At 43.1% G+C, this 19,756-nt stretch overlaps 1 protein-coding gene across 1 annotated transcript in view; it reads right to left on the minus strand.

Annotated features, from left to right (window-relative positions):
* Window positions 1–3,157: 3,157 nt before the first annotated feature.
* The window catches only part of LOC144492987 (polycystin-1-like protein 2), a 139,521-nt gene continuing 122,922 nt past the window's right edge, over window positions 3,158–19,756 (minus strand). Inside the window, exons 39-45 of the mRNA XM_078211742.1 lie at window positions 17,868–18,001; window positions 14,921–15,048; window positions 13,133–13,293; window positions 11,926–12,136; window positions 9,913–10,014; window positions 8,583–8,714; window positions 3,158–3,305 (exon numbers count right to left, since the gene is read on the minus strand). Coding sequence (XP_078067868.1) covers window positions 3,207–3,305; window positions 8,583–8,714; window positions 9,913–10,014; window positions 11,926–12,136; window positions 13,133–13,293; window positions 14,921–15,048; window positions 17,868–18,001 — 967 coding nt within the window. The 3' untranslated portion in view covers window positions 3,158–3,206. The remainder of the gene's footprint in view (window positions 3,306–8,582; window positions 8,715–9,912; window positions 10,015–11,925; window positions 12,137–13,132; window positions 13,294–14,920; window positions 15,049–17,867; window positions 18,002–19,756) is intronic.

Genomic DNA, 19,756 nt, shown 5'->3' on the forward strand with positions numbered 1-19,756 from the left:
GAGGGAGCTGTCACTCAGCGGGAGGGGAATGGAAGGAGGCCAGGAGGGAACTGATTTGATTTATTATTGTCGCATGTATTAACATACAGTGAAAAGTATTGTTTCTTGTGCCCTATTCAGACAAAGCATACCGTTCATAGAGAAGGAAAGGAGAGAGTGCAGAATGTAGTGTTACAGTCATAGCTAGGGTGTAGAGAAAGATCAACTTAATGCAAGATAGGTCCATTCAAAAGTCTGACAGCAGCAGGGAAGCAGCTGTTCTTGAGTCTGGTGGTACATGACCTCAGACTTTTGTATCTTTTTCCTAATGGAAGAAGGGGGAAAAGAGAATGTCCGGGGTGCCTGGTCCTTAATTATGCTGGCTGCTTTGCCGAGGCAGTGGGAAGTGTAGACAGAGTCAATGGATGGGAGGCTGGTTTGCGTGATGGATTGGGCTACATTCACAACCTTTTGTAGTTCCTTGCGGTCTTGGGCAGAGCAGGAGCCATACCAAGCTGTGATACAACCAGAAAGAATGCTTTCTATGGTGCTTCTGTAAAAGTTGGTGAGAGTTGTAGCTGACACGCCAAATTTCCTTAGTCTTCTGAGAAAGTAAAGGTGTTGGTGGGCTTTCTTAACTATAGTGTCGGCATGGGGGGTACCAGGACAAGTTGTTGATGACCTGGACACCTAAAAAATTTCACGCAGCGGGAAGGGAATGGAACAGGGCCTGGGAGGGAACTGTCACTCAGCGGGAGGGGAATGTTGGGGATCAGGGAATACACCCTGGAGCTGATTCTCATCAAAGACATTACAAAGGTGATGTCACATGGCATCTCATGGTGAATCTCTCTAAAACCGTACCAGTGGATTCCACAACAGCAATGCCAAAAATAATTGCACATCGAAATGGATGGCCAGAAACCAATACATGATCCCAAGCCAAAATACCAGGGAGTGACGCCTGACAGGATTCTGTCCTTTCAGGAACATCTGAAGGAAACAGCAGCAAAGGTCAAAACCAGAAACAAGCTGCTACCACCACACTTTGCTGGATCTGAGTGCTGCAACACCTCAGACCTCAGCACTTGTCCTACCATCCTCTGCAGCAGAGTACTGTGCACTTCCCTGGTATCGGTAATCCCACACACACATCTTGTTGACACTCAGTTGAATCCAACAATCCACATCATAACTGGAACCCTCCCTCAACGTCGCTTCCCTTGTTTCCCCCACCCCCCTGCCCATTTGCTGATTGACACAAACCCATAATCCGTGCTGCACCTCAATATTCCATGATGCTCTGCTAATCCATCTACTTGGTGGGATTTTCCAACTGCGCTTGCCCAGAAACTGTAAAATCCCGCCCGAGGTCAACGGACCTTTCCATGGTCCGCCCCTCGCCCACGTCGATTCCTGTGGCGGGCAGAATGTGAAAATTTGCCCCACTATCTCAGCGTCCCATATGGAGCAACCTCCCTGAGCAAGATATACCAGCAAATAGATCAAGGAATGGGAAACACGGGAAGTCACTGACAAGTTCCTTGTAACAAACTGTCAAATGGCAGGCTTTGAACTATCATGGTGAGAATGTTCCTTTTTAAACAGGTTCAGGGCCCCTCTGCAGCCAACCTCCACCGCTAGGGCCTCAGTACAAAGTCCCTCTGCACTTGTGGAAAGACATAAACAATGCTTCACATTACTGGGGAGTGTCCCCTCTATAGACTAAGTGGTGGACTAGTTAAACTTTGCAAATGAGAAGCCAATCACTTGGCTTGGGGAAATTGAACTCGCTAAATAATAAAAATGGGCAAAACTCAGAATTTTGATGGAACTTAGATGAGATGTTCAAAAGAAGTTTTACACTTGGTGTAAAAGATCCCATACCACTTCTCAGAATTGACTTTGAACTTTGATTTTGATTTGATTTGATTTATTATTGTCATATGTATTAGCATACAGTGAAAAGTATTGTTTCTTGCACGCTATACAGTCAAAGCATACCATTCATAGAGAAGGAAACGAGAGAGTGCAGAATGTAGTGTTACAGTCATAGCTCGGGTGTAGAGAAAGATCAACTTAATGCAAGGTCGGTCCATTCAAAAAGTCTGATGGCAGTAGGGAAGAAGCTGTTCTCCAGTCGGTTGGTACAGGACTTCAGCCTTTTGTATCTTTTTCCCAACGGAAGAAGGTGGAAGAGAGAATGTCCGGGGTGTGTGCAGTCCTTAATTATGCTGGCTGCTTTGCCAAGGCAGCGGGAAGTGTAGACAGTCAATGGGTGGGAGGCTGGTTTGCGAGATGGATTGGGCTACATTCATGACCTTTTGTAGTTTCTTGTGGTCTTGGGCAGAGCAAAAACCATACCAACCTGTGATACAACCAAAAAGAATGCTTTCTATGGGGCATTTGTAAAAGTTGGTGAGAGTCGTAGCTGACATGCCAAATTTCCTTAGTCCTCTGAGGAAGTAGAGGGTTTGTTGGGCTTTCCTAACTATAGTGGAGTGCTTTGGGATGTCCTGAGATTGGGAGAAGCACTAGATAAATGTAAGTTCCCAAGCTTTTTCTATGTCCCACACGAACACTTTTTGAGAGGAACTACGGACTACTTTGTGTTCTAGAATCATAGAATCATAGAAACCCTACAGTGCAGAAGGAGGCCATTCAGCCCATCGAGTCTGCACTGACCACAATCCCACCCAGCCCTACCCCCACATATTTACCCGCTAATCCCTCTAACCTACGCATTTTAGGATTCTAAGGGGCAATTTTTAACCTGGCCAATCAACCTAACCCGCACATCTTTGGACTAGATACGTGGCAGGCACGCCCGTGGCAGGCAAGAACTAATTTAGAATGGAGTGAAGATTCTGGAGTGGATTTGAAGATCACTGCAGAAAGGATTATGTTCCAATCTAACCTGGTACCTAGTTTCCCGTACTGAATGCTGTCAGTATGTAAATATCGTGACACAACGAAAGCAAGAACCTGAAAGTTGACTCGGGATGATTGAATGCTTTTCATTACATTTTATTTCGGCACATTGATTCAATACAAGAAAACAAATATGCAGAGGAACCGGGTTTACTTTGTGCGTCAACTGTGACAAGTTACATTTATAGATATTCTTAAAATTAATCTACTAAATTATTCATTATTGAAGAAATTACACACTGTAGAATTTGAACTGCTATCAGCTGCTAGGTTCCAATCCAATGTGTTTGCTTTGGTCACTGTTCTGACTGAGAGGAACCCTTCTTATTTTTGACCCCCAAAAAACTGCACAATTTTGTCAGCATTAAGTCAACTATTTCTTCTTCTTCAGACACCTGAAAGGGAAGAAAAAGGTTAATGTCCCATCTGATATTCAAATATTTTCCAAAAATACTTTTTACACAGGTTACATTAGACCTATGGCATGGTAACAGACCATTCAACACAACCTGCCCATGTCAGTGCTTATGCTCCAGTCAAACCCCCTCCCATCTTTTATCATCCAGTTGTTATGGTTCAGGTCAGAAACGCTAAAGTGCTTTATGGAGTCTGCCGGGATCAGTGGGTTTGCACCTTGAATTTGGCTAGGATAAACATGATATGTTTCACCTCAAGTATGATTCAAATGACCCACGAGGGAGCTTTTATCAAACAAAGTTTATTTAAGAACATAGTTAACATGTATGGAAAGAAAATTAACCATAATTTTTATCAATTACAAAGAAAAATAAAACAATCATGATAATGTATAATCCTTAAAGATAGCTAAGATATTCCAATCAGACAAAAACTTCCTTTAGACAAAACCCTTCCATGGGTTTAACACAGCAAAGACTGATGCTCACGTGATACTGGAACTGAATCATTTGGATGAATACTGCAGTTCTCTTGATACACTCAGAACAGTTTGAAGTCAGAACAGCTTCCCAGAACACCAGGGAGAGACTCCGGTGAAGCCACCAACAGCAGATTTTCTACTCCAGGAAGACTTTCAGCTAACCAATAGAATTTCCCAAAACCCGAGAGAGAGAGACTTCTTTCCAGCTTGATGTCCCTTCTAAAACTAAAACCTGCAGGTCAGAACTGAAAATGAAAGAGTTCCAGTCACCTGACCTGCAAACATTCTTCCTCCTGACAATGCAGGGTCATCAAACTAATTCCCAAAGTTAAACATAAATAACCCCCATTCAAACCACTGAAGGAGCAATAAAAGGGATTCTAGTAGACAACCTGGTGTCAATGACATCAGCTATGGCTGTGAGCTGCAGGGAGCATGATATTTAAAAAATCTCTTAATGGTACACTAATGTCACACAGTTCCACCATCATAACCCTCTATTCCCATTTCCCTCATAGGTTCATCATACTGTTCACTTCAACTACTCCTTGTGATAGTGAGTTCCATACTCAACGCTGTTTGGGTGAAGAATTTTCTTCTGAATTCCCTATTGGATTTCTTGGGGATTATCTTACATTGATGGCTTCCAGTCATGTTGTCCCAGCCACATTGAGGTGTGACTTAATCATAGGATCCTACAGTGCAGAAGACCATTCGGCCCATCGAATCTACACCAACTCTCCGAGAAAGTATCTTACCCAGGCCGATTCCCACAACCCCACATATTTATCTGGCTAATCCCTAACCTGTACAAATTTGAACTGTGGGAGGAAACCAGAGCACCCGGAGGAAACCCACACAGACACAGCGAGAACATGCAATCTCCACATAGACAGTGACCCGAGGCCGGAATTGAACCAGGTCCCTGGCACAGTGAGACAGCAGTGCTAACCCCTGTGCCACCATGCCACCCAAATGTTCCAGCTACTTCTTTCTTGAATGTCAATTTTGTATGTCATGACTATTTGTTACATCACTCAATTTTGCCTGTTTAAATTTGACTTGATTGTCTGTTTGGGAAACTCTGTAAATCTCAGTGCTCCTTCTGCTTGTGTAACTAAACCCCAAACCCATGCCAAACCAACATTCTTGTCAAGTTTGAACTGCAGCCAAATTTTACTAGATGGAGCCAGTCACCAAAACCCAACTGGGTTGTATCCAGAGGCACAGAGATGCTCTGCAGTTTGTGTTGGCGTCTGGCCATTTAGATTGGTGTATGTTGCATCGTCCAAATTAAGTGGGAGATCAGGCTCATCCCTGAAGCCCTCCATGGATAACCACCATAGAAAGCATCCTTTCTGGATGTATGACAGCTTGGTATGACTCCTGCCCTGACCAAGACCGCAAGAAACCACAAGGGTTATGAATGTAGCTCAGTCCATCATGAAAACCAACTCCCATCCATTGACGCTGTCTACACTTCCTGCTGCTTCGGAAAAGCAGCTAGAATAATCAAGGACCCTATGTATCCTGGGCATTCTCTCTTCCACCTTCTGTCAGGAAAATGTTCAAAATTTATTTGTTATTGTCACAAGTAGGCTTGCATTAACACTACAGTGAAGTTACTGTGAAAATCCTTTAGTTGCCACACACTGGCACCTGTTTGGGGACACTGAGGGAGAACTTAGCATGACCAATGCACCTAACCAGCACGTCTTTCAGACTGTGGGAGGAAACCGGAGCACTCGGAGGAAACCCATGCAGACCCATGCAAACTCCACACAAACAGTGACGAAAGCCGGGAACCAAACCTGGGTCCCTGGCGCTGTGAGACAACAGTGCTAACCACTGTGCCACCGTGCCACCCAAAAAACTTACAAAAGTCTGAGGTCACGTACCAACCGACTCAAGAACAGCTTCTTACTGTGTGTGAATGCAGACAGTGATAATTGGTCCTGCTGCCATCAGACTTTTGAATGTACCTACCATATATGAAGCTGATCTTTTTCTGCACCCGAGCTATGTCTGTGACACTACATTCTGCACTCTCTCCTTTCCTTCTCTATGTACTCTATGAACGGTATGTTTTGTCTATAACGCACAAGAAATAATATTTTTCACTGTATCCCATTGTGACAATAATAAATCAAATCAAATCCAAGCTGACCAATTATCATTGTCTGCACTGTCAACCGGGATATTGGGTTCATGTCACACTATTTGTAACTCCCACAGTTGCGTGGACCTGCAGAGTTTCACTGGCTGTCTTGTCTGGAGACAATACACATCTTTTTAGCCTGTCTTGATGCTCTCTCCACTCACATTGTTTTGTTTCTTAAAGACTTGATTAGTTGTAAGTATTCGCATTCCAACCATTATTCATGTAAATTGAGTCTGTGTCTTTATAAGCTCTGTTTGTGAACAGAATTCCCACTCACCTGAAGAAGGGGCTTAGAGCTCCGAAAGCTTGTGTGGCTTTTGCTACCAAATAAACCTGTTGGACTTTAACCTGGTGTTGTTAAACTTCTTACTGCATTCACACACAGTAAGAAGTCTCACAACACCAGGTTAAAGTCCAACAGGTTTATTTGGCAGCAAATACCATAAGCTTTCGGAGCGCTGCTCCTTCGTCAGATGGAGTGGAAATGTGCTCTCAAACAGTGCACAGAGACACAGAAATCAAGTTACAGAGTACTGATTAGAATGCGAATCCCTACAGCCAGCCAGGTCTTAAAGGTACAGACAATGTGGGTGGAGGGAGCATTAAACACAAGTTAAAGAGACGTGTATTGTCTCCAGACAGAACAGCCTGCAAGTCCAGGGGGCAAGATGTGGGGGTTACTGATAATGTGACATAAATCCAACATTCCGGTTTAGGCCGTCCTCATGTGTGCGGAACTTGGCTATCAGTTTCTGCTCAGCGACTCTGCGCTGTCGTGTGTCGTGAAGGCCGCCTTGGAGAATGCTTACCTGAAGATCCGAGGCTGAATGCCCGTGACTGCTGAAGTGCTCCCCCAAAGGAAGAGAACAGTCTTGCCTGGTGATTGTCGAGCGAATACACAGGATCTGCTCGGATGAGGAGGATCGCAACAGACACCTCCAGACGCTGAAAGATGCCCTCATAAGAACAGGATATGGCGCTCGACTCATCGATCAACAGTTCCGACGCGCCACAGCGAAAAACCGCACTGACCTCCTCAGAAGACAAACACGGGACACGGTGGACAGAGTACCCTTCGTCGTCCAGTACTTCCCCGGAGCGGAGAAGCTACGGCATCTCCTCCGGAGCCTTCAACATGTCATTGATGAAGATGAACATCTCGCCAAGGCCATCTCCACACTCCCACTTCTTGCCTTCAAACAACCGCGCAACCTCAAACAGACCATTGTCCGCAGCAAACTACCCAGCCTTCAGGAGAACAGTGACCACGACACCACACAACCCTGCCACAGCAACCTCTGCAAGACGTGCCGGATCATCGACACGGATGCCATCATCTCACATGAGAACACCATCTACCAGGTACACGGTACCTACTCTTGCAACTCGGCCAACATTGTCTACCTGATACACTGCAGGAAAGGATGTCCCGAGCCATGGTACATTGGGGAAACCATGCAGACGCTACGACAACGGATGAATGAACACCGCTCGACAATCACCAGGCAAGACTGTTCTCTTCCTGTGGGGGACCACTTCAGCAGTCACGGGCATTCAGCCTCGGATCTTCAGGTAAGCGTTCTCCAAGGCAGCCTTCACGACACACGACAGCGCAGAGTCGCTGAGCAGAAACTGATAGCCAAGTTCCGCACACATGAGGACGGCCTAAACCGGGATGTTGGATTTATGTCACATTATCAGTAAACCCCACAGCTTTCCCCCTGGACTTGCAGGCTGTTCTGTCTGGAGACAATACACATCTCTTTAACTTGTGTTTAATGCTCCCTCCACCCACATTGTCTGTACCTTTAAGACCTGGCTGGTTGTAGGGAAGCGCATTCTAATCAGTATTCTGTAACTTGATTTCTGTGTCTCTGTGCCCTGTTTGAGAGCACATTTCCACTCCATCTGACGAAGGAGCAGCGCTCCGAAAGCTTATGGTATTTGCTACCAAATAAACCTGTTGGACTTTAACCTGGTGTTGTGAGACTTCTTACTGTGTTCACCCCAGTCCAACTCCGGCATCTCCACATCATGCATTCACACATGCAGAATAACTACTTGTGTGAAAGAGACAGCAGTATATTGTTGTCAAACCTGGCCCTTAAGGAAAGGAGAGGGAAACTGGGAAAAATAAATCCTGACACAAGCATAAATACCCCATAGCAATTTAGTTCGAACAATATACTGTAAGTAAAAGTTTTGAATAATTGAAGTTTTTGAAATTTTTAATGTATTAAAATTAATTATTTCACTTAGCTTCATATATTAAAATCTGTCAAGTCTTCATAGAACATAGAACAGTACAGCACAGGAACAGGCCCTTCGGCCCACGATGTTGTGCTGAACAAATTAAACTAATCCTTTCTGCCTGCCCTTGGTCCAAGTCCCTCTATTCCTTGCATATTCATGTGCTTATCTAAAAGCCCCTTAAACACCCCTATCATATCTGCCCGCACCACCACCACCCCCGGCAGCGCATTCCAGACACATACCACTCTCTGTGTAAAAAACTTGCCCCTCATGTCTCCCTTGAACTTTCCCCCACTCACTCAATTCTTCATGTAATTGAAACATTGTACAGAGATAAATAAAAAGAATTATAATACGAACCTTGTAATTTTTCTGCTCCTCACTAAATGCCACAAGTATGACAGAAATGAAGAGGTTCAGGACGACAAATGTCATAAAGATGATGCAGGAACCAATCAGAAACGAACCCAAAATTGGATTATAGTCCAATATCTGACCAGATAAAGACAAAGATAAGTTCAGATCTGATCCAAACCATTGTGTAAATAGACTGAACTGACTTAATGTTAAAACCGAACTATTAGTGAAAATGGTCAAAACGAATGCGATTCTGATAAGCACTGATTCTGTCTGAGGCTCAGCTTGGATGACAGAGGACCTCACGAACCCCTACCCTTGTATCCAATTTGATTATCGATTCCGTTATTATTGGAGCCTGGAGATAACTTGATGATATTAATGGGTCATCATTGTGGCAGTGAACCCAGAACCACACTTGTGTAGAAGTGAAAACAGTTATTGCAATTGCATGCAAGTATAAAATAGTGATAGTTAAAACAGTTTTCTCAAACAAGTTGTCCGAAGAATATTATTGCCACTATAAAGCTGTGACGTGAAAAGTGAAGCTGTACTGTCACTTTTGTATTGCAATTTTCACTCTGCAACAATTAAATTGTGATAGTTGAATTCTAGGGTCAGGTAATTATACAAATCTGGATTACAATGCCATTCTAGATTATTTGAATTTAGCACAACACAAGGTGTGGTGTTAAACCAAATTATAAAAAGATTTTAAAAGATTACATTAGATATATGGCTCAGAAAAAGGCCACTGGGCCCAACCAGTCCGTGTTTATGTTAGAATCATAGAATCCTTACAGTGCAGAAGGAGGCCATTTGGCCCTTTGAGTCTGCACCAACAACAATTCCATCCAAGTGCTATCCTTGTAACCCCCTGTATTTACCCTGCCATTCCCTTGATACTAAGGGGCAATTTAGCATGGCCAATCAACATAACTTGCACATCTTTGGACTGTGGGAGGAAACCAGAGACCCGTAAGAAACTTATGCAGACACGGAGAATGTGCAAACTCCACACAGACTATCATCCAACGCTGGAATTGAACCCGGGTTCTTGGTGCTATGAGGCAGCAGTGCTAGCCACTGTGGCACAATGACACTCATGTTTCACTCTAGCTTCCTTCCATCTTTTTGTTAAAATAAATCTACCATTAAATATAACCTACTAACAAAAATGAGACACCTTACTTATTCCAATGCCTGCAATATAACAAGATTAAACCGTGAATCCTAATGAAACAGATTTAAATGAATCAATTATAGATTAGATAGAATCAAGTTCATTTTTTTGAACAGAGATCTTTTTGCAACAAGCTTTTGCTTTCCGTACCTCTTCATAGTTGAAGATCCCCAGTTGAAGACTGACCATGGTCTCTGCAGCATCAAAAATGGTTTTATAGGAGGACATACTCCAGCCAAACATTATATTTGTCTGTAGGGCAGAGATACTGTTGCATTAGTAATAATCTTCTAATTACTGATGTTGGACATGAAATTATCAACATTGAATATTCAACAGATCCTGAAAACAATGTCTGTTTCCACATCATTGACAGGATAATTACAGAAGTCTATTAAACAGCCTGAAAATACAATGGTTCAGGTTGATAGAACTCCCTAGACAAAATATGTATTAAAATTAAATCAATGTCCTTCTGCATCCTAGATTTCTGCAAATAATCAAACAGGTGGGGAATAGAAATGAACATTTTGCCATGATGTCTTCAGAGTTTTCTTACAGAGTTCAGCTGCCTGCCTTCCTTCCCTAATTCTCTCCTTCCCATAGTCATTGTCAACCCCTTTGGCCTCGCCATCTCATGTGTCTTTGCTGTTCCCACTGTCCCTCTGACATATAAGGTCTTCTCTGTATGGTTCTTCATCTACAGCCACAATCCCCTTCCCAATCCCATTTTCCTCTGTGCCCACTCCTGAAAAAACTCTCTGAAGTCACTTATATAGAATCACAGAATCATAGAGTGCAGAAGAGGCCCTTCAGCCCATCGGGTCTGCACCACCACCTAATCCCATTTACCGGCACTTGGCCCAAAGCCTTGAAGGTTATGATGTGCCAAGTGCTCATCCAGGTACATTTTAAAGGATGTGAGGCAACTTGCCTTGACAACAGTCCCAGGCAGCGCATTCCAGACCGTCACCACCCTCTGGGTAAAAAAGCTTTTCCTCACATTCCCCCTTAGCCTCCTGCCCCTCACCTTGAAGATGTGTCCCCTCGTGACTGACCCTTCAGCTAAGGGGAACAGCCCCATATAATCGTGTACACCTTGATAAGGTCACCCCTGTCTTCTCTGCTCCAACAAAAATAACCCAAGCCTATCCAACCTCTCTTAATATCTTAAATGTTCCATCGCAGTGAGCACCCTGTGAATCTCCAATGCACCCCCTCCAGTGCAATCACATCCTTCCTATAATGTGTTAATCAGAACTGCATACATACCTGTGGCATCACCAAAGTTCTATACAACTTCAACATGACTTCCCTGCTTTTGTAATCTATGCCTTGAATGATGAAGGCAATGCCCTTCTGTCTTCAAAGATCCATAGACAAACACACCAAGCTCCCTTTCTTCCACAGAACTTCCTAGTGTCATGCCGTTCATTGAATACTTCCTTGTCAAATTATCCCTTCCAAAGTGCATCACCTCACACTTTTCAGGGTTAAGTTCCATCTGCCACTTATCTGCCCATTTGACCATCCTGTACCTTAAGATACTCAACCTCAATGTTAACCACCCAGCCAATCTTTGTGTCATCTGCAACTTACTAATCCTACCCCCACATAGTCATCCATGTCATTTAAATAAATGACAAATAACAGGGGACCCAGCACAGATGCCTGTGGTACGTCACCTGCCATGGTGGGTTTTGAACCCAAGCACCCAGAACGTTAGCCTGTTCCTCTGGATGACTAGTCCAGGGACATAATGCTACTGTCTCCTCTCCAACCACTGCAGAACTATTGCACGCTCACCACTCGGGATAAAGCTTCTGCTGAATTCTATGCAGAGTTTTAGATGAGTTGATGTTTATGGAGGCTGGAAGGTGGGATTCAAAAAACTAATACCAGAGGATATAAATTTAAAACAAAGATCAATGAAATTATCTTTGTTCAAATAATAATACGTTTTAGAATGATCTAACCGACCAGGATGACTGATCCTATAATTCTTCATACTTCACAAAACTCAGTTGAACTCAGGCTAAAAGTCTCTGAGGTGTACACTTTCAAAGAATAAGTTGAGGAAAAATACACTCTGTTTATTAAACTTCAGTTTAAAAACACTAATGACATGTTGGGCGTATTGCTCCACAAATAGTAAGAACTTACTGCAATAGAATAGGCCAGAAACATGATTAAAATGACAGTCAGAAAGCCTGAGATGTCACCCCAGGCTCTTCTTAAGGTTGATGTAATCATGTTGAGCTTGGGGTTAAGGCGCAGCAGATGCCAAAGTTTGATGGTTGCTAGCAGAACCAGGAAGGCAATCAGATACCCCATGACTGCATCTGACATTGCCGTCTCATAGAAACTCACAAACCTGTAAGAAGCATAGCAAAATGGAGATTAAACATCTCCTCAATAATAACGTTCATCAGTACAAATATCCTTTTGGCACCTCCTGTTATTTTACTAATAGTTCGGAAAACAGCTGGCTCATTTTGAGTTTGGATATGCTAAGTTTATTTTGATGATAATGATCAGACTTTTACTGTAAATAATTAAATTATTTCAATATTGGTGGTTGCATTTGTGTCCAGGATGGAAAGATTCTGCTTTGCATCCTTCATTCATTTTCCCTCATACTTCCCTTCATTGGAACATGGGTAAGAGAGGTAAAATCAGAGAGAGGGAGAGAGATTTAGGCTGACTACCATCTTGAAAGAGGAACTGGAAATTGACTTTGAAAATCGTTGATAGAGAAAAGACAGAAGACCCTGTGGAGTAGTAGTATGTAGGTATATATTATTGCTATCTTACTGTGTTTACATGACTAAGTGAGTCACTCAAGATGACAAACCAGTGCCTTAGTCACATATATCTGGTACTAGAATCTTAAAGTTAATGACTAATACTGATATTGCTTTGCAGTGTCTATTATTTTGTCAGACTATTGTACATTTGCATTCCAGTGCTTACTTTTGTATCTATTTTGTTGATTGCCAATTCACTCCATGGTTTTAATGCATGGTCAGGTCCATGGGTTATTATTACGTTTGATGTTCTACAGCTTTTTTGAGAAACAATTAGACCATAAGACCATAAGATATAGGAGCAGAATTAGGCCATTCGGCCCATCGAGTCTGCTCCACCATTCAATCATGGCCGACACGTTTCTCAATCCCAATTTCCCACTTTTTCCCCAGTAACCTTTGATCCCCTGACCAATCAAGAACCTATCTATCTCTGTCTTAAATATACTCAATGACCTGACCTCCAAAGCTGATACTGGAAAATCATGTGTCCAGAATGTATAATACAGTAATTAAAAACCACTACTTTTTAAGTAAACAATATACACTAAACTACAGAGTACCCTTTTCTGTGATTGTGATAGTATTCAATGTCTCGCTTTCCCAGAATGGTTCTCTTGATGAATACAGAAAGTGCGCTCCAACTGATCATTATAATGGCTGTCTCCAAAAGGTTCCATTTGCTTTTGAAATAATTCCATTTCTGTTCCTTCAATAGTTTTCCCTGGGAAAGACACATGAAATAAATTGTAACTAAAAAGGACAGCCAATTAACAACTCATAATTAAGCATAGTCACTGCTGTGATGTGGGAAATGCCGCAGTTAGGGGATTTTCACAGTAACTTCATTGCAGTGTTAATATAAGCCTATTTGTGACACTAATAAATAAATTTTAAACTTTTAAACTTTAAAACTTTAAATCTTAGCTAACTTATGCACAGCAAGTCCCGTTAAATAGCAAGGTATTGTCTCCAGACAAACGCTCTGGAGCGTCTGGAGACAATACACATCTCTTTAACCTGTGCTTAATGCTCCTTCCTCCACTCACATTGTCTGTATCTTTAAGAACTGGTTGGTTGTAGAGATTTGCAGTCTAATCAGTATTCTGTAACTTGATTTTGTTCTCTGTGCTCTGTTTGAGAGCAGATTTCCACTCCATCTGACGAAGGAGCAGCGCTCCGAAAGCGAATGGTATTTGCTATCAAATAAACCTGTTGGACTTTAACCTGGTGTTGTTAAAACTGTTACTGTGTTTACCTCAGTCCAACGCCGGCATCTCCACATCATCTCTATTATACTAATCATAGAATCCTTACAGTGCAGAAGAAGGCCATTGGGCCCATTGAGCCTGCACTGACCACAATCCCACCCAGGCCCTATACCTGTAACCCCACGTATTTACTCTGCTAATCCCCCTGACACTAAGGGACAATTTAGCATGGCCAATCAACCTAACCCACACATCTTTGGAGTGTGGGAGGAAACCGCAGCACCCAGAGAAAACCCATGCAGACAGAGGGAGAACGGGCAAACTCCACACAGACTGTCACCCAAAGCTGGAATTGAACCCGGGTCCCTGGTGTTGTGAGGCAGCAGTGCTAATGACTGTGCCATCATGCCGTCCAAAGTGCTGGTGGGCCTTCTTCCCAAATAGCAATGGTTTTTACAAGTGAGTGATTTGCTAAGCCACATCAGAAGGCTTTAAGAATTTACCATGCAATGTTTGACTGGAGTCATATGTAGGCTCGGCTGAATATGGGCAGTAACTTCCCTTCCTTTAAAGGACATTAACGTTTGCAATTTTACAACAATCTAATGCCAGAATTACCTATGCTGTTCCCTTTCCATATGCAGATTTCACCATCTGCTATGGTGGGATTTGAACCCATGTCCCCAGAACTTGCCCTGGATCTCTGGATTGCGAGTCCAGTGACAGTACCACTACACCAGTACCTCCCCATGATTATACGCATTGTCATTCCTATCTCTCCAGTACAGCAATGACCATGTGAAACATCACACCAGGTTAAAGTCCAACAGATATATTTGGTAGCAAAATCCACTAGCTTTCGGAGCGCTGCTCCTTCGTCAGGTAAGTGTGAGTCCAACGCCAGCATCTCCACATCATGTGAGAATTAACGAGAATTAACATTATAGTGAATGCCACTTATTTTTTGCTTCACCCCATTTAGTATTATTTTTGGTTATCTTCAGTTATGTTTGTGTGAGGGTCAGAATTCAGGACAGAACCTTCACCTGAAAAAATTTTCTGGGAACTGTGTCTCTCAATACTGGTTAGTCGTCACTGATTGTATAGTTTGTAATAATGTTGATCTACCTGCAGACTCACCTGAATCACCATGTAATAGATGAGGAAGAGGAAATATACCACTTCAGCTGCAACAACAAAGATGTGCAGTCCATCTGTGTACTGGTAGAGACGGATACTTTGCAGAGTAGCATGTGTAAAGAAGGCCCCTGCAAAAGGTACAAGAAGTCAGTTTGACAGACCATGAACATTTCAATTGTGGTGCAGTTGGGTGCAAGGGGGTACAGACATGGACTCGGATGGCAGTCTCTTTTTATGGTTGCAGATCTGGAAATTGCTGGGACCCCACATGGCCAGCATGAATCACCCACACTCAAAGCCAGAGACACCAGCCCAAAAACCAGGGGCTAAGCCATTTGCATAGCTTGTCTACCCAAATCCACCACATCACCCTTACATTTGTCTCCCATTTTTCCATACTGAAAGCATAACATTAATTCTAATCCAATTAGTTTCAAGCTTTCAACTGAATATACAACAAAACAAAAACAAATCTGCCTGTGGATTTTCTGACCCAGTGCGTCTGTAAACTATTTTTAATGGCAATATTTTTGAGAAATGTCTTTCTCCTTGAATTTCCATTCAAAGTAATTAGCAGATCACAGAATACAAAATCTGCCTTGAACCAGGGCAATCGAGCAGTGTTTTAAAGAAATAATTTTTAAGAATTCTTTTAAGAAATATTTGTTAATAGATTTACAAATGTTAACTTGGCACAGTTTGATTGATGCAACTGAAAATGAGTTTATCACAAAGAAAAATCAGTATTTTTCACCAGTGATTAGTTTTATTAGTGTCACAAGTAGGCTTGAAGTTACTGTGAAAATCCCCCAGTTGCCACACTCTGGCGCCTGTTCGGGTACACTGAGGGAGTATTGACCAAAGCACCTAACCAGCACGTCTTTCAGACTGTGGGAGGAAACCGGAGCAACAGGAGTAAGCCCACTGCAGACACGGGGAGAACATATAGATTCCGCAGAGACAGTGACCCAAGCCAGGATTTGAACCCAGATCCCTGGCGCTGTGAGCAACAGTGCTAACCACTGTGCCATCATGCTGCCCAGCACAGGAGGTGCTGTTAATCCACCTCTTGTGAGTGAGCTCATTATGAAACACTGGAAATTACTTTTTAAAAAAATATTGAATCCATTTACTAGTTACATTGGGGGTAATGCAGTCAGTTTCTGAGTAAATTAAATTAAATTACATCCAAAAGCTTTTAAATTGTGCCTATTTGTGTCTGTGTGCCTGAACGAGCCAGCTCAGCTTTAAGAGCCTGGAAGCCCTGAAAATGAATGCAATTAGTGGCAACTCCTTGGATCTGGAGACATAGGTTGTTTTGTGGGTCGGCCGGCTACTAGTTTGATGCTTCCTAAACTCGTGCAAAAAGATTGCGGAAATGTGATTTGTAGTTGAACATAATTTGACCTTAAAATTCAGAGATCTTTTGCACTGGTCACCCTGATATCAGGCAAATCGTCTTGAGAAAGCCAAGGTGACTGAGTGGAAATTATGCACCAGTATTCTAAATGAGTCTAACTAGGATGAAAGGGTGTGTCTCATCTTAAATTGATCAAACCAATGAATACAGCCCCATATCTGATTTACTTTATTAGTCTGGTTATGACTCACACGTGGGGGCTGTTGAGCTCAGTTGGCTGGATGGCTAGCACGTGGTTCAGAATAATAGTAACATCACAGGTTTAATTCCTGTTCTGGCTGAGTAAGTTTGGGATCTGTCTCTGTCCCCTTGCCTCCAGCCAGCACTAACACTTGTACAAATTATAGACCACTTCCCAAATACCTATATTAATAAAGATAGCAACACTGATCCCTACGGGATGTCATTTATATCTCCCCCGTGAAACCAAACTCTGCACTACTCTGACAGCAGAACTTTGGACCCACAATAAAAAATTGATCTATTGTGCTGATGAAACTACAGCTCGAGCAGTTTATATTAGTGAGAGATGTGGGTGACAGGGAGACACGGCGTTTTAAACTACCGGTAAAGCGTTTTTTTGCAAATTAGAAGCATAGAAACATAGAAAACTACAGCACAAAACAGGCCCTTCGGCCCCACAAGTTGTGCCGAACATATCCCTACCTTTTAGGCCTATCTATGACCCTCCATCCTATTAAGTCCCATGTACTCATCCAGGAGTTTCTTAAAAGACCCTATTGAGTTTGCTTCCACCACCACTGACGGCAGCCGATTCCACTCGCCCACCATCCTCTGTGTGAAAAACTTCCCCCTAACATTTCCCCTGTACCTACCCCCCAGCACCTTAAACCTGTGTCCTCTCATAGCAGCCACTTCCACCCTGGGAAAAAGCCTCTGAGAGTCCACCCAATCTATGCCTCTCAACCCTCTTATATACCTCTATTAGGTCTCCTCTCATCCTATGTCTCTCCAAGGAGAAAAGACCGAGCTCCCTCAGCCTATCCTCATAAGGCATGCCACTCAATCCAGGCAACATCCTTGTAAATCGCCTCTGCACCCTTTCAATCTTTTCCATCATCCTTCCTGTAATGAGGCAACCAGAACTGAGCACAGTACTCCAAGTGGGGTCTGACGAGGGTCTTATATAGCTGCATCATTATCCCCGGACTCCTAAACTCAATCCCTCGATTGATAAAGGCCAGCACACCATACGCCTTCTTAACCACTTCCTCCACCTGCGGGGCCGATTTTAGAGTCCTATGGACCCGGACCCCAAGGTCCTTCTGATCCTCCACAGTACTAAGAGTCTTTCCCTTTATATTGTATTCCTTCATCCCATTTGACCATTTGAAGAATAACTAGAAGATGCAGCTGGAGGCAACTGTAAATTCATGACTAATTTATATTGCAGAGCCACATGGAGTGATTTGTAATAATGTTTGACAGTCGTGCTGTGAATATTTGGTGCTGATGACTGTTCAATAAGATAACAGTGCCTTAGTAATGTCAGGCCTCTAGTCTTACCTACAGCATTACTTTCTAATATTAGCGTGGCAATACAGAAAAGATTCACATTTGCATTATAGACAGTGAATTCCACAAAAATGGCTCGCGTGTAGGTGTCCAGCCAAGTATTGTCAAACAGATATTGAAGAACTCTGTAGAATAGAGGAGAAAGGTATATGTTAATTTACGCATCATGAATTGGCTCTGCTTGTTACACCTCCCGCCCACAATAATTTACACTCCTTGGGCTAGAAGGGCCATTCATTCTAGAAACACAGCAGTCTGCATCTTTGGAGAGAATAGACAAGCCAACAAGTCACAAAGTTCCTCAAAGCTGGAGAGGCGTAGATAAATTAGCATTTTAAAAGAATCAGGGAAAGGGAAAAAACACAGAGAAATAATTGTTTGACGGTGTAAAATACGACCCCAGTAGGAAATGTAAAGGAAAGGAATGTAAGATTAATGGAAGTAGAGTTAAATAAATCAAAAACTTAAAAAAAGACCACTGATCGGAACACAATGGGTGGGATTCTCCGGCCGCGCTCACCTCCAAACCGGAGAATCCCACCCGAGGTCAATGGGCCTTTTGCACGGTCTGCCACCCGCCCGCTACAATTCCCATGGCGGGTGATGCGGGAGAATTCCGGCCCCAATGAGAAAATGGAAGAAATTGGAAAAAAACAAAAAGCTTGCAAATCGGACCTGACAACGGAAAATGATTACGAAACAGAATATTCTTCACCTCAGTGCTTAGCTCAATACCATAACTTGGAAATCTCACACTTCAAGCCCATCACTTCACAGGAACTTTGAATTGCGAGATGAGAAAAGGCCAAGGTCCATCAAGTTTCTTTTCTACAAAGCTGGCAATTGTTTAAATTTATTTATTAGTGTCACAAGTAGGCTTACATTAACACAGCAGTTAAGTTACTGTGAAAATCCCCAAGTTGCCACACACTGGGGCCTGTTCAGATAAACAGAGGAAGCATTTAGCATGGCCAATGCACCTAACCAGCATGTCCTTTGGACTGTGGGAGGAAACTGGAGCACCCGGAGGAAACCCTCACAGACACGAGGAGAACGTGCAGACTCTGCACACACAGTGACCCAAGCCGGGAATCAAACCTGGGCCCCTGGCGCTGTGAGGCAGCAGTGCTAACCACTGTGCCACCGTGCCACCACATACTACACAATAACTAACTGATCCTGAGCAATCAAGGCATTTAATCTCCATGAGTTGGTCAACAATCACAAACTCAAAAGGTTGGGAACATACTGTTTAAAGTTTAAAACGTTTATTTATTATTAGTCACAAGTAAGGGTTACATTAACACTGCAATGAAGTTACTGTGAAATTCCCCCAGTTGTCACAGTCCGGCGTCTATTCGGGTCAATGTACCTAACCAGCACATCTTTCAGAATGTGGGAGGAAACCAAAGCACCTGGAGGAAACCCACACAGACATGGGGAGAACGTGCAGAGTCTGCACAGACAGTGACTGGGCTACTCACAAATGTGAAGCCTCCAGCCATTCACATCGATGAGATTCTCCGGTCCTGCTGCAGTGAACAGAAATGTGGCTGATGGCCAAGTTCTCTGTCCTTGCTGGCAGCGGCAGTGGGACCTGAACGGCTAATTAAGAGGCCATGGAGGTTAAACAAAAATAAGAGTTTTATTCAGGAAATGTGAACACTATTGACTGAATTGTTACATTGCCAGTTTGCCTGCATAAACAGCTGATGATGTCATCTCATAGAATCCTACAGTGCAGAAGGAGGCCATTCAGCCCATCGAGTCTGCATCAACCACAATCCAACCCAGGCCCTATCCCCATACATTTACCCTAGCTAATCCCTTGACATTAAGGGGCAATTTATCATGGCCAATCCACCGAACCCGCACATCTT

This window comes from Mustelus asterias, chromosome 4 (assembly GCF_964213995.1).
Source record: "Mustelus asterias chromosome 4, sMusAst1.hap1.1, whole genome shotgun sequence".
Taxonomy (NCBI): Eukaryota; Metazoa; Chordata; class Chondrichthyes; order Carcharhiniformes; family Triakidae; genus Mustelus; species Mustelus asterias.